This window comes from Eutrigla gurnardus (assembly GCF_963514095.1).
Source record: "Eutrigla gurnardus genome assembly, chromosome: 14".
Lineage (NCBI taxonomy): Eukaryota > Metazoa > Chordata > Actinopteri > Perciformes > Triglidae > Eutrigla > Eutrigla gurnardus.
Genome location: NC_139937.1, coordinates 23396998 through 23412326, shown reverse-complemented (window position 1 = coordinate 23412326; position 15329 = coordinate 23396998). Strand labels below are relative to the sequence as shown.

The 15329-nt window shown below is 43.6% G+C and overlaps 2 protein-coding genes across 2 annotated transcripts; both read right to left on the bottom strand.

Annotated features, from left to right (window-relative positions):
- Window positions 1-32: 32 nt before the first annotated feature.
- On the bottom strand, window positions 33-9720 carry LOC311025130 (uncharacterized protein). The gene is made up of 11 exons (XM_084027875.1): window positions 9618-9720; window positions 8224-8449; window positions 6549-7549; window positions 6201-6347; window positions 4204-4278; window positions 2765-2869; window positions 2233-2382; window positions 1938-2093; window positions 1708-1803; window positions 1223-1414; window positions 33-883 (listed from the first exon to the last, which is right to left on the bottom strand). The coding sequence occupies exons 2-11, from the start codon at window positions 8393-8395 to the stop codon at window positions 779-781; spliced, it is 2199 nt and encodes a 732-aa protein (XP_083884001.1). The 5' UTR covers window positions 8396-8449; window positions 9618-9720; the 3' UTR covers window positions 33-778.
- Window positions 9721-10441: 721 nt separating this feature from the next.
- On the bottom strand, window positions 10442-14989 carry LOC311025023 (lysosomal thioesterase PPT2-like). Its single transcript, XM_084027692.1, has 8 exons — window positions 14711-14989; window positions 13727-13880; window positions 12551-12646; window positions 12354-12461; window positions 12185-12268; window positions 12018-12102; window positions 11421-11475; window positions 10442-11314 (listed from the first exon to the last, which is right to left on the bottom strand). Exons 1-8 carry the CDS (start codon window positions 14849-14851, stop codon window positions 11171-11173), a joined length of 867 nt encoding a protein of 288 aa, XP_083883818.1. The 5' UTR covers window positions 14852-14989; the 3' UTR covers window positions 10442-11170.
- Between the last annotated feature and the right edge of the window lie 340 nt (window positions 14990-15329).

Here is a 15329-nt window from a genome sequence, read left to right as displayed (position 1 = left end):
TTAACAAAATAACAGTCTGCCAATAAAAGTAATTTGGATCAGAGTGTTTAATTCTCTTGAGCTAAAAAGAAAAGGTCTCCAGTAATAAAGTCCCAGACTAATAATACAAGACCTGTAAACATTGAAGGTGAAATAAAAGTACTTAAAATATTATTCTGATCCTGAAAATATTAAGTATTTCCTTCCAGAGTTGCAAAGATTGCACCCAAAAACAAAGAAAAGAAAAAAAAGACTGTTCCGTACCGAGAAAGTGAAAAGACGAACAAAAAAGCAAAGTTCAAATTTAAAGCAATTTCATACCCGCTTCTATCCTAAAAGGACATAATTAATGTTACTTAGATCCACCAACAATCATTCAGAAATGTTTGTATCAGCAATCCCACTGAATGGAATTCATTCTAACTGCCTGACCATTAGTTTCATTATATAAATAAAAACTAAATACAGTAATTTGGTGATTTTCAAATCAAGTATTAAACATCCAGCTATAAAGATGCTTGACCCGACATCTCGTCATACTGAAAACAATCAGGTGGTCTGACTCTCTGAAACTACTGATTCACTCCAGAGTGTCGAGTAGAAATCACAGAAAATTTGTCCAGTCCTGAAAACCTTGTTTTGAAAAATGAAGAGCAATAATATAAATAGACTCGATATACACCACAATAAATATGCAGAAGAGGCAAAAAAAAAAAGGGGGTGGTGCGAAAAGTGCAAAAGTAATTTTCCATCTCTGTGCAGTTAGTTTGCATCTCGTTAGTACAGCAGTCGTCCTCCATCACAGAGTGTGTTTGATGGCGGTCAGAGGTTCATGTTTGTTCTGCAGGTTCTGCTGCAGCTCTCTGAACAGATGGTCCCGCTCCTCGGCATCCAGCAGGATTTGCTATGGGGAAGAAAAACAAAGATCTCAGTCGCCATCACAAATATTCATAATTAAGTTCAGATTTTCATAGACTAACGGTTTTTCCACCTTTAAATTTTAGCTTCCTAGTTTTGTTTGTTTTATCTAAAAAGGTGTTTGTGTTAATTACAAAACTTAAGTTACTTATTCAGTTATACGTATTTATTTATTCCGTCTTTTTGGGGAAGGAAGAAAGGTGGACATGGACCAGGTTGTGATGAGTCAAGAGATATAAAACATACATTTTACACGTCTACGTGGTGCTACACAAACATGGATGACATGTTTAACACGCATGCACTGAATACATCAGCACATTACCTCTATAAGTTTGTCTCTCTTCTCTAGGCTGTCCTTCAGTTTCCTCCCCTCCCTCTCTCCGTCCTCTCTGCTGTTCTGCCGGACTCTCTCAGCCTCCTTCTTCTCCTTCTCCTTCTCCCTCAGCTCCCGCCGAGTGGCTCCGAGTTGATCCGTCAGAGAGGAAACTGTCTGACTGTGACTCTCCCGCTGATTCTGGTGAAAATGGATAAAAGGAAGTGTTAGAAATGCAGAGATGTTGTGTAGTCTGTGTGTTCCAGTTAGTTTAACGGAGAGTAAACACGGCAAACGATGGGAAACTGTCAGCCTGGCTCTGTCCAAAAGGTGAAAACATTTGTTTAAATTTAGCCATTGATCTTCATATTATTTTTAAAATTTGTATAAACTGTCCATCCAACTTCCAAGAGCTCAACATCTTCTAAAATAAGACCATATACGCAGCCCTTTGTCATGTTCCTCTTTTTATTTCAAAAAATAAGATATCTCACCTGAACCATGTCCTGGTAATCCTGCAGGGTTGTGGTGAGTTTGGTGACCTCCATGCACAAGGTGGCGCCATTTCTCTCTCCATTCCCTTCCAACCGCTGACCAATAAGAAAATGACACCAATAAGAAAATGACACGTTGCAGATTTCCCAGAGAGAATTAAAGCTCTGCGACTTCATTTCATGGACACTTGTGTCACGTTCTCTCCCTTTTTAGAAAAGTGAGGTTGTACCTGCACATCTTTACCACAGCTCTCCAGCTGTTGGATCACAGCCTCCCTCTCCTGCAGGACAGTGGCGAGGGCCCGCCCCCTCTGCCTCCACACCTCCCTCTCCTTCTCCACCTCCTTCAGCAGGCGCTCCTTCTCCTCCAGAGCCACTCGCAGGTCCTGGAGCAAAGACAAATAGCACGTCTATCTCCATAAAGCGCATGCAGAGCAAACTGTGCATGGGACTACACACGCTGCCTGAATGCAGTGGGAATGTGTTTTGAACTACAATTCCCAGGTTTTTAATGCGTGTTCATACGTTGATGACATCCTGGTTGCACTGCAGCACGGTGTTGAGAGTGTCGAGGTCTCTCTCTCGGTCTCTTCCAGCCTTCCTCAGTGCCTCGATCTCTTTCTCCGTGCTCTTCTCCTTCTCAGTCACTTCAGAGCTCAAAGTCTGCAGGGCAGCCTGCCGATCACAAGATAAAAAACATGAGGATTTTAAATCGCAGATCGCAATAAAAAACACACGCGCAATACGATTGTGGTGAATGTCCATTCAGGAAAATCGTAAATGTCATATAAAAAGCCGAAGTGCTCACTAACATGGCAGACAAGTGAAAAATAGAGAATTAATTGAAAGGAATACAGGATACAAAGTACATTTTAATGAATTTTTCCTTTAAGTATGCAGGGAGACCTTATGATTTAGGACGATTTGACTGTTTTTCACTCCAAAAAATGCAATAAAAATATTTGTTTCTTTACACAATATGAGCACATCATTATAAACAGACCCAATATAAAGCATGTCAGTAATCAGCATGGGAAAGGACAGTATCGGCTCTAACCTTGTCGACTGATCGAGTTTCCTTCAGGTTCTCCGTCAGCTTGTTGGCGAGCTCAGTGGCTGCTACCTCGTCCACACACAGTCTTCTGATCAGACCAATACACTCCTGGAAGAGAGGAAAACATCAGCTGCTTAACATACTCATTACACAGCACTGTTGTAGCCAGATAACATATTTTATTATTTGTATCTTGTATTATGATGGAGAATATGAAAAGGAGTTTCATAAATGGGACAGCCGCCGTAACGCCGTATCTTCAAAAAGCAAACAAGCACAATGTCTCATTTTATGGCATATCTACGTAAGATTCGAGCTTAAATCAATACGGGGGGGACCATAAAAACCTGAGCCACGTATTCACTAACTGTAGAAGCCAAAGACAAACTGATATGTATGCAAACGAGAACCACTGCAAACATCAGGCAGTGCAGTCAAATCTACAGCTCCGTCACACAGACACCGTCATCACTTATCTACACAACCGCAAAATCACAAGACTCAGAGTTGTTGATCTGAAGATTTTACAGCTGAATGTTTGTGACATTTATTCAGGGGCAGTTTTGTTTTATAGCATGGGTTTGCATTCCAACAGTAGGAACATGCTCACACTTTTAAAGGGACCTCGCCATCGGAGCGATTCAGAGAGCAGGCTTGAAAGCAGACAAACGAGTACCGAAAACGCTTAAATTCAGAATCTATGAGTCATCTGACCGGCTCTGATCAGCCTTTAGAGACCACGATCAAACTATTTAGCTCAGCTACGACCTCTGGTGGCATCTGCTGGTCACTACGACACATCACATCAATACCTCATAATAGAAACCATGTATTTATGACGGTGATGAAAATCATACCCCTGGTTTTCTAAATACCAGTTTAGTTCATGCTAAACTAAGCTTACAAGGCTGTGGCTTCACATCCAACACAAACACGGTGTGGTATTGATCTTGCGGTATTTCACAGATAAGCGTATTTATTCAGACATCCAAAAATCAAAGACGCCATCAGTGTAGCACAATGTAAAACCACAGGTGAAAGTGCAACAGGGACTTTGTTATACAGTGACTTATTGAGAATCTTTAATAGGCTGTAAACCATTCAAGAGCCCTTTTGTTACAGATGAGGTCCGTTTGCTTTAGCCATTTATCCGTCACGTTCATCCAGAGTGAAAGTCAAATAAAATCCCTGTTGTAAATCCTGCAACGAACACGTAGCTAAAAGTAAAAGCAGTCGCGATCAAAAAGGAAACACTTCGGTTTCACCGATGCGACGCGGTGGCCAGACGGAGCCGGCTGGGCACTGCCCCTTTAAGGGCGCACAGTGCCTTCATGAAGACAAACAACATTCCTGTGAGCTTTGAGCCCGAGCTCCGGCGGCAGCAGAAGATCTCACTGCCGTGTGCATGGCTGAGTCCCGTCCCCCCTCATCACCTCACCCACCTGGATCAGACGCTCCCGGCTGTGCAGGGAGTGACCGAGGCTCTGAAGCAGGAAGTCACCCTCCTCCTGGAGCAACTGGAGAAAAGAGGGAATACAAACGACACAGGTTTCTTTTTAGATAAATGAAAACACCAGAAAATGTCCCAAATATATTACATTTACTGTAACGTTATTAGTCAATTATTAAAACCGTATTTCTTTCGATCGATTATCGACTTAATATTGAATAATTGATGGGTTTCAATACTTTTATTTGAACTTTAATTTGGGCGACGTCAGCAGGACATGAACCAGCAACTATTTAGATAATGGATTAATCATATCAGCCTTTCTAAAAGCAAAAGCAAACAAGAACTGCAGCTTCTCCCTGCTTCGTGTTGTCTCTGGGATCAGCCAGCTGACGTGTCACCTGGAGGCCTGGACGGTTCACGAACACGTGGTACATCAATACCAACAATCGCTGTCAAAATGTGCATTCATCATTTCAGCCATTGTCAAAACAGAAACCTGCACAAAGACAAGCAAAGCGTGTCTCAACGCTCCTGTTCTAATTGCACATTATTAAATGAGAAAGCCGTATATGCATAACTGAGCAAAAACATCACCTTTCTATGCAAATTTAGCCACAAAAGTCACAAAGATCATCTCCAGTAGCCTCACGCAGCTACAGTGTTTTATCTTCCTATTGTTTTTATAAGGGATTCACAGAGTTGAGGCTAACTGCAGCACAAGGGTGTCGAGGGCTCAGACTTTGCTGTTACCATGGCAAATTAAAAAAGGTTTCTAAAGCTTTTGCTGTCTTCATATGATTTTGATGCGATAGTTAAGTACTGCGAGTCGTAGCTGAGCCGACAAAACTGTTAAAGAGATTTGTTGGTACATGCGCTGAACACTGTTTGTTTGAACCTGCTGCTACATTAAATCATTATACGGTATTCAACTCTGTGAGGACGAAAGGGCGTCGCGTTTTCACGAGGAGGCGAGACCAGGTCACGTGGACTCGTACGAAGCAGCTGAGCCTTTTCCCTTTTCCATCACAAGACTACCCGAGGCAAACCCCACCGGTTTGGGAGGATTCCAGAGAGACTCTGTGTGTGTGTGTGTGTGTGTGTGTGTGTGTGTCTTTATCTGCACCTGTAAATAAGGACACACCCTTCAATAGACACAAAAGCGCATACACACACACACACACACACTTGCACACACACACACACACACACACACACACCCTCCATTCCTGTCATAAGAACGCTGTATTTGTGCTCAGTCAACATTCACAGAGCGGTTTATGAAGCGGTTTTGTTTGTAATAAGCCTTTTCTTTGCGTTAAAGAAAAAGATGATATGTTTAGGAGGCAATCATCTCTTATGACGCACACTAACTTTGTGGGTAAACGCCCGTTACATCTCCAATTACATCTGGGTTTTTATGGGGGTTAACGATTTTGTCTTAAAACATTCAACAGTTGCTCATTATAAAAACATTTATTTTAATAATAATAAGCCATACTCTTGATAGAAAAAACTACTATCAGATTACATACCAACTCTCTTCATTCACACTCTAGCTTGCTTGACCATCACTGCTCCCTCTCCGCCTCATTGAAAAAAAGGGGGGTGACCAACTTTGAATGCATCCCATTCACAAACAGCTTCAGGCAAATATAACATATCATACCTTTGAATAGGAAGCTTCATGTAGCGGCTGCTTAGCTTAGCTTAGCTTAGCTGAAGCCTAAAAACAGGGGAAACTCTGGCCCTCTAAGAGCACCTCTAAACTTCACTTATTCACTCTAAAAAGTTATGTCTTGTTTTTTTAAGTTTTATGTTTGATGGCCACTGTGAGCAAGAGGAATGATTACATTACGCAAATGTTCAATGTGCTACGGTTTAAAGACATCTTTTATTATTGAGCTCCAGAGGGACTGGCAGGCAGATTTACTCTTCCAACACATAATCGTCTCCGATGCAGCATGAGAGAGCAAACTGAATACTCACAGGGGCCCCTTCCTCTGATCCGTTGACTTCCGTTGGGTGGCTCCCCCCGCGTTTCAGCTCGGCCTCCAGGGTCCTGATGCGGGACGCAGCCTGGTCCAGCTGGCCCCGCAGGTGCCTGACAGCGTGGTGAACCCTGCCAGCAGTGCTCTGAAATGACATGGTTTCACCGCGGTATTATTCTTTAGTTAAAAACAAGCAGAGTTGTCATACTTGCTGGACTGACGTCGCTTCCGGATTACCTGCTGCAGCACAATGTCAATATTTGCAGCTCGCAAACGCAGCATTTTATTCACACGCAGTCCATTTTAATAGCTGACGTCCGGTTCGGACGGAAGTGAAAGCGCTCACCTCTCTATGAAGCGGCATGAACTCGTCCCTCAGCTCCGCCAGGACATCCCCGTCCTCGTCGTCCACTTCCTCCCCGCCGTTCTCCGCGCTCCCAAAGCGCAGCGCCCTGTTCACTGAGGGCGACGGCGTCTCCGCAGCTGACCCCGAGTACTTCCTGCCCAGGACCGGGATCCTACTCCCTGATGGGGAGCTGACCGGCTTTCCTTCAATACTCCTCAGCTCCTTCAGCAAGACGTCGGCCGACTGAATGCCCGGCGAGTCGAACGGGTCGTTGCCGTCGAGCGAGTCCAGAGACCGAATGGACTCGGTGCGGGAAGACGCCTGTAAAGAGAGCGTGGACCCCAGCGACGACGGGGTGGAGCTGAGGGACGGAGGTCTCTGCCAATGGAGGGGCATGCTCTGGGATTTATCCCGCGACAGCGGCAACGGCGAGTAGGGTTGAAAAGGCAAACGGCGAGGAACCCCGCAGACTGACTCGTAATCCGAGTCGGACACTCGCAGAGAATCACAGCCTTCACACCCTTTGCCCTTTCTGCATCGTTTACCCGTTCTGATAAAATAGGGGCACGTGTCCCACTTCTCGGACCAGCATTCATACTCGGAGAGAGCCATGTTCTCCTTGAGCATCTCCCTGTAGCCTTCCTTCTCCGCCTCTCCGTCCTCCTCACCGGTGCTCCCTCTGCTCTGGAAGTCCCGCGGGTGTCTCTGGTAGTAGTTTTGGCGCACCCACTGTCTGATCTTGTCCCGTTCCTGCGTCAGCCTCTGGAGCCTCTCCGATGAGAGCACCCTCACCCTGGCCACCACCGAGTCGAACTTGTACACCCGCTCGAGGATGCACACGCATTTGCCACACACGAACTCCCCCTGCCCGCCGCCGCGTGGTACAGGCTGCCCCAGTATGTGAGTCAACACGGAGAGCAGGTCCATGCCGCTGGAGGGGGAGCTCAGGGATAACTGGGACTTGGAGAGAGACCCGGAGGAACCCAGAGATAATGTGCTGCCTGGGAAGAAGAAAACAAAATTTAGACTATGTGACTGAAGACTTTATTGCCTAATGCTGTGTTCACATCAACAAAAAAAAAGTGAATTTTCCCCTTGAGGAGGGAGGCTTGCCTTCATGTCATCACCAACCATGTTTCATCAATCATGGCTGAGATAACCACTATTGCTGCTTTGTGCATTTTGTTGAAGTCCCAGATACACCAGGGAAATAAAACGGCATCTCGTCTTCCGTTTATATCATCATCTAGAGGATAAAAATGATGCCGAAATAACAACATAATGACGACGATTTGTAAAAAGTCTGAAGTCATGGTTTGTTAGGTCCGTCAGCGAGACGATAAGCAAACAACCTTTAAAATGCTTGTTTTCTGAATGGAGTTTGGATCAATTAGGATAGGCTAGAAAAAACAATTAAAATAATGTCATCTAGACATAAATACAGCAGTTGTTTGGACCATAGACAGTCTCTGGTTTCTTCACATAGTCCGGTTCTGTCTCTGGACTAATGTGAGGCTCCATCATGGAGCTCTGGGAGACCACAGACGGATATTTCAACTCCTGCGAATGACCCGAATTCCACGTCTGACGTGAAATTGCTTCTATTGCTGTCTTTGCACTGACCTTGTATGCAATAGTGGCGCTTGAAAATAATAGTTTAGCGTTCCGGACTCACCCCAGGGGCTGCTCTGCGAGGACCGGGACAGGCTGCCTCCTGTCGGGGACTTCGTCGGGGTCTGAGGCTGCCTGGTCTTCTTATTCTGGCCCCCAAACAGCCACCGCCTTTGGTTCCCCTGGAGAGCGCCGCCACACATCCGGCACAAGTCACGCTTACTTCTGGAGGACATCGTGGACAGAGGGCTGGTTCTCCCTCTCGCTGGCCCACAGATGTTGGAAATTATCTGTGGATTAACAGAAAGAAAACAGGGACGATTTTACAGAAACGTTTCTCAATTTGGCTGTAAATTAACTTTCACTTTTTCTTTTTTACCTCTAAAAATCAGTGAAATTAAACAATCTATGAAGGGAAACACTTGTAAATGGAACACCACTCTAAAACATAAAACTTAAATGTTTCAGGTTAAAGGGTTTGCAGGGCTGTATCGATGAGGGGGGGGATCTGCATTAAACATTAAGGATAAATCATCATACATTACCAATGCAATTATTCACCTCTGAACAGATGAAAGTAAGTTTTTGCCCTTATTGTTGAAGTACACTTCGGTAAGGCGACTTATCTCATAGTAAAACAGGATAGAAGGATAAAACACTGGATTTTGAAAAATCAAAGACATTTTTATGCTATTTTCCCCCTGGCATATAATGTAAAATAGGTGAATAATAACCGGGGAAGTTTTACTTTTTACTCCAGAAAGTTGAATCTGTACTTTCTACTCGAGTATAGAATCGTTGTGATGCCAGGGTGTCATCAGGGTGTCATAAGAAGCGTCTCCCTGGTTCAGTGACTCGTGGTCGGTCGTTTCCCTGCCTGGACGTTCTGGCCGGTTAATTACGGTTGCTGGGTGTTTACGGTAGATCTCCCCGGCACAGGGCGGGACACGTCGACCTTCAGCCACGCTGACACTCACAATCCAGTCGATGAATTCATCGTTCTCTTCGACATTCATGAAACTTTCCCACCAACTCACGCGGCTTCATCAAACATTTAGGATGATTTGGCGCATGAATATGTTTATTTCACTCCCAGTGAATTAAAAAGAAACGACCTTTGACTTTTTTCCTTTCCTTTTCCGGGAACCACAAACCAGCGTGCGACGTGTTTCCAGCAGGGAAACTTCATCCAGCTGCAACTCGTGGATCTGCTGGTTTTGAAGCGACGGACGCGCGGCGACGATTCCGCGTGACCGCGAGAATAAAACGCCGCAGAATGAAGGTCCGTCTGAAACACACGTCGAGGATTTGTTCGGCGAACTCTTACCTGCGCGCTGTGAACAGTTTAAAGTCCGACACACGAGGGGCAAACCGTCATCGTGGTCCTCTAATGAACGAGGTCAAGTCACGCGCGCGCGCGCACACAAAGAGTGGAGGTAAAGCTACAAAGTTTCTTACATTTCCAAAGAAATCTCCGACCGGGAGCAGAGCTGCAGCCGCGTAGCACCACACCGGGAGGGAGCGGAGCAGAGAGAGGGGGGGAGAGGTGGGTGTCACCTTGCTGACGTCATCGCTCATACCTGTTTGGTTTGGAGCAGCGTGAGCGCGCAGCGTGCACAGGGAGGGGAGGGGCTGACGCAGTAGGAGAGGAACACTAAACGTGATTGATTAGACAAAAGTATCAAAACTGTTACCATGTCTAAAAGTCCAGCTGAAATTGCATCCATCAATCAATCCGTAACTTTTATTTCATAATTATGACAAAGTCATAGTTTTGTTATCTCATAAATTGAACACAGTTATTTTTGCAATGAACTTGTTTACTTAAACAAATAATGTTCCAATAATCTGAAATATAACTTAAAAATGAATTTATTATTAAATACATTCCTTTTTGGTCTGTGAAGACACAATCCATAACCTCACCCCTATCCAGTTCATTAAAGAAAATCCATTGTTTTAATTGATCCCCACCACCCCCACCCCTTTATGCTGCTTTAATCTAATAAAGATTGTAAAGGGCAAAAGAGTCAACACTTATATTCTGCAGTCAGAGGCTGTGTGAGCATTATCTGATGTTTTCAGGGCAAACTGTGTAAATAAATTAACGTTCAACAGTGAAACGGGACTAAATCAGAGACGTACAATCAATTAAACTAATAATGTTAAATATTACCGAGACCCTTTATCACTTCTGCTTTTCATGTGGTCAACCTTGAGGCTGCACTTCATGGTTATAGTTTCTGTATTGACCATTTTAGTCCAATAACACAACATCATTTTTTGAAAGGAGCAGGTGAACATTTTATTATTTGACAATGGTGTATGTATATATATATATATATATATATATATATATATACCATATATAATGGTGAAAGTGTCAATCAAAAAAATAAATAAACATATACAATAATCATTTTGAGATTGGCATTACTACAAAAGACTTTAATACAGGTATAGATATTCTTAAAGGATCTGAAACTCTCCATCAGGCCCAAAAGTTGATTGGAGGACAGTTTGCTGTTTTAAGTTCCATAGACGTCCACCGGAGGGCAGCGAATAATCAGCCATTGCTGAACACAAGTCTACAGAAATCACAAAACATTCACACTGATCCTTCGCTAATTTACTGTTTGTTTAATCTTAAATCCTAAATCATTCTCTTTAGACAAAAGAACCCTGGAATTTGCCATTTTCAGGAATCTCCAGACAGCAGAAGGCTTCAAAATGTGGCATCTTTACTGGAAAAAGGAATATTTTAATGGGTCATATCTGCACTCCCAAAATGTCAACATCGGTGGATTGAATTCACTGGAATCCTCCATTAAAATCCTCCAGTGAAACCAGTATGGAAACCTGTGATATGTCCGTCCCGTCCTTCATGAAAGGAAAGAATAAAAACTGCTATCTTTACGTCTGTATGGTTACCGCCTCGTAGAAAAGTCATATAAATATGTTTAGATAGTTGAGGCACGTGTTGCATTCACATCTCTCACACATCTGGTGTTTCACGTGAGCCACTGCTGGATGCAGCTCCTGAACACTGTGTAGTTTGAGTGCCATTGAACGTGCTTCACTCCGGAGTGAACGCACATCGCCACGCCGCCGCGAGCCTCCAGCGCCTTCAGCCCAAACGTGTCGTTCCTGTAAAACTTTCAAAGGGAGGGGAAGAAGTTTTTGTACAAAACAGGAAGTGGGAGTGTAAAAAGTTAAGTTTAAAATGGGTTTCCTAGTCGATATAGAATGACCAGGACTTACCTCCTGGTTCCTCATTTCTACGATGTTTTCGCTGCTGTTATAGAATCCAAAGTGGCTGTTTTGAAAAGAGGAAACGGTCGTTTCATGTAAAGAGGTCATGAAACCTCAGTTTAGACCAGAAACAGTTCACTCAACACACATCCAACAGGTTCGGGGTTAGGGGGTCACCTCACATGCACACAATATGTATGAATGTTATTTTATTATTTAATCAAACAAATATTATATATAGTCAGTATTCTAAACACGTACGCACAAGAAAATGTCCTCTTTAACAAAAACACTTTTTAAGTGTATTAAATTAAAGAGTTGTTAAGTTGTTGTAATCATTTTTATAATTTTTTTTATTAATGAATGTCATTTGGGCCTATGTTTTTGTCCGGTTGTTATCTAATAAGGGAAGTCAATTAATTTATCACAAATAATAAACCGGGAGAGAATTTGGGTAAAAATGGGAGAGAGAGAAGAATTAGGCTCATCTTTAGTAGCACTAGTAGTGACATAATTGTTGTCACTGTAATAGAAAACATAGCATATGATGAGACTATTTACCACGTATTAATTAGGCCTAACTATGAATTATGAAAGTGATGAAACCTGGACTGCCACGGTGTGATGACGCCGTCGTCTGGTCCTCCGATCAGCACGAGCTTCTTGATTTGCAGGAAGTTTTCCCTCCAGGCTGAGGAGGAGAAACGGAGCCATTCACTGCCGGTTCATTATGACATCACTATCACGGCCACGACGGCGACTCATTCCTCTACCTTTCATGTGGGGGTGAGGTCTCTCGCCGTTCAGCAACGGCAGAAAGTTGTTGCCCTGCAGGTAGTGGGACCGATGGTGAGGGTCTGCGGAGACACGATGAACATACATCTGGTGGTCGTATCTCTTCCAGGGGGGAATATTTCCCACTTTTCAAGTCATCGTTCTCACCGTTCCAGTAGTCGCAGATGGATACCTTCTGGCCCACTCTGTTGTAGCAAATCCGAAACACGTTCTTCTTCACCTGGGTGGGAAACACCCACTTCAGGTAGTCGGTTCCTGTGCAGTGAGACAGTATATTGAAATATGAGGAGGGGGGGCAAAGGGTCATACAGACGAGTGGAGAAGACGAGCCGAAGCTCTCTGACCTCCGTACTGCCCCGCCTGTGGTGACGACAGCGAAACGAAGGTGTGCACGTTGTGGTTTGGAGTCAGGGAGAGAAGCGCTCGACAGATTAGACCACCTAAAGGGAGAAAAGGACAACAACATCAAGAGAGTTCCAACCAGTACATATAATATAAGTCATCTTAGTAGCTAATCGCATTGGTGACAGCGACCTGTCTCACTCTAAATGGACCTGTCAATCAGCAGGTAAGCCCCGCCCCCTAAAGCATCCCCTGCTTTCTGGTCTGGTGGACTCTAAATGGACCATAATGTACTAAATGAACATCATGCTGGATTGAAGAAGACTTGAAACGAGAGATTGAGACCATAAACTCATGTTTACAATGTTTACTGAGATAATACATCAAGAGAGAAGTAGGACCATTTTCTCATAGACTTCTATACAACCAGAGAGGAGTCGCCCCCTGGTGGTCAGCAGAGAGAAGTAGGACCATTTTCTCATAGACTTCTATACAACCAGAGAGGAGTCGCCCCCTGGTGGTCAGCAGAGAGAAGTAGGACCATTTTCTCATAGACTTCTATACAACCAGAGAGGAGGCGCCCCCTGGTGGCCAGCAGAGAGAAGTAGGACCATTTTCTCATAGACTTCTATACAACCAGAGAGGAGTCGCCCCCTGGTGGCCAGCAGAGAGAAGTAGGACCATTTTCTCATAGACTTCTATACAACCAGAGAGGAGTCGCCCCCTGGTGGCCAGCAGAGAGAAGTAGGACCATTTTCTCATAGACTTCTATACAACCAGAGAGGAGTCGCCCCCTGGTGGCCAGCAGAGAGAAGTAGGACCATTTTCTCATAGACTTCTATACAACCAGAGAGGAGTCGCCCCCTGGTGGCCAACAGAGAGAAGTAGGACCATTTTCTCATAGACTTCTATACAACCAGAGAGGAGTCGCCCCCTGGTGGCCAGCAGAGAGAAGTAGGACCATTTTCTCATAGACTTCTATACAACCAGAGAGGAGTCGCCCCCTGCCGGCCAGCAGATAGAATGCAGGTTTAAGGGACTTCAGCGTTGGTTTCAGAACCAGCGGTTGCTGCCTGATTAAACCTGAGACTGTTGGTTTGAGTCCACTCTGGTCTTGGATCTCAAAGTGTGGCAGTGTGTGCATTCAGTGTGAGTTGTACACGAGCTGGAGAACGGACCTTGTGAGAAGCACAGAAGATGGACGCCGTCGGGAGCCTTTTGCACAATGGAGTCAAAGGCTATCTTGAAGCCTTGGACTTGCCTCCACAACGGCTTCAGGCTGGCCAGGTTGTCATACAAGTCAATCACTGTCACTTTGGTCCCGGGATGCACCTGGGAACAACATTTTAAATAGAGGGAACTGAGTCACACATTAATCACTGATTAAATCAGTTGTGTGTGCAAACGATGGACCTGAGTGCTGATAATGTTACCAGCCAACCTCGTCAGATGGGGGCTATTATTCTGTACTGCCTTTATAATAAAACTGATTTTAGGGAACAGAAAATGACGGGGGAACAGAAATTATTACCTTGAGAATGGCTCTGATTTTCACTTCACTTACACTCTGACTGCCTTCTGAATAATCGTGAAAATGTAGATCTTAATTATAAAATAGTGAGCATGAAATGAAAGGAGTATGAGGTTTATAAGGAGTTGACATTGACATTTCTAAAGTGTATTTTAATCAGTGGTGGAAAGTAACTTAATACATTCACTCAAGTTAGTCTTTAAGTACAATTTAGAGCTACTTCTATTTTATTTGAATTTAGGACTCCGCATGTAAATATTGTACTTTGATCACTTATTACATCACAGATTCAGGTTATTTACACACATTATAATCAATGATTACAGAGCAAATTATTATAAATGACTGTAAACTGATAGACAAACAATGCAAAAGTATATTATAGACTACAGTCTTCTTAAATGAGCCATTCTGCATAATTTAATTTAAATTTACATTGTTGTTACTTTTAGTACATTTGATGCTAATACTTATTTTTCTCAAGTAACAAGTTATTTTCTACAGTGTAGAATAATAACTTCGACTTTAGTAAAAACATATTTTTAATACATATACTGACTTTTCTACAATGAATTCAATTTAAACATTACTTCTTATGTATTTGCACGTCATGACTTTTAAGATGTCCTACCTTGGCGATGTGAAGAGACAACGTTTTGAACTGTTTGGGTCCATCAAGAATGCCATGCACGATGATGACAGGCTTGTACCCGCCAACGCAAACTCCCGTCAGCAGCAGCAGCAGCAGCAGCAGCAGCGGCGGAGTCTTCATCTCTCTGCCTGGGCTTACAGGTGAGACCTCGGGCCGAGCAGACTGGAGGACCGATGAGATCTTCACGGTCCGTCCTGATGATTAATGTGTCTCAGCTGTCTTTCAACCTGTGTTTGTATAGGACCTTCAGAGCATGTGCTCGCTTCCTCCTTTCATCACTCCGGCTTGTTCTTCGGTGGTGGTTAAGATCACATCCGTTTTAGTAACGTTTAGTTCTGGTGACTCACCGACCTGAATCTAGGTATTAACCTGTAGCATAAATGTAAAAGAATGGGTATCACTTAGTCATTTAGCATTGTTATTGTACTACTACTAATGAAATATTAAATAAACTGTTCAATTAATAAAAAAATATGAACTACACTTATAATTATATAACAATAATAATGGTATGAAGAGTGAAAACAATCGTTCCCATTTTCCAATATATGGTAAATGAAGACCTCCGATGTTACCAATATTTTTCACTGTTTCACAA

Excerpts from the sequence above, each read along its gene's own strand:
- LOC311025130 (XM_084027875.1), bottom strand. The coding sequence starts at position 8,395 with ATGTCCTCCAGAAGTAAGCGTGACTTGTGCCGGATGTGTGGCGGCGCT. Across the intron at positions 2,094-2,232 it reads GCAACCAGGATGTCATCAAC|GACCTGCGAGTGGCTCTGGA; the intron begins GTATGAACACGC and ends TCTTTGCTCCAG. Across the intron at positions 1,415-1,707 it reads ATTACCAGGACATGGTTCAG|AATCAGCGGGAGAGTCACAG; the intron begins GTGAGATATCTT and ends CATTTTCACCAG.
- LOC311025023 (XM_084027692.1), bottom strand. The coding sequence starts at position 14,851 with ATGAAGACTCCGCCGCTGCTGCTGCTGCTGCTGCTGCTGCTGACGGGA. Across the intron at positions 12,269-12,353 it reads CATCTGCGACTACTGGAACG|ACCCTCACCATCGGTCCCAC; the intron begins GTGAGAACGATG and ends GTGTCTCCGCAG. Across the intron at positions 11,315-11,420 it reads TAGAAATGAGGAACCAGGAG|TTTTACAGGAACGACACGTT; the intron begins GTAAGTCCTGGT and ends TCCCTTTGAAAG.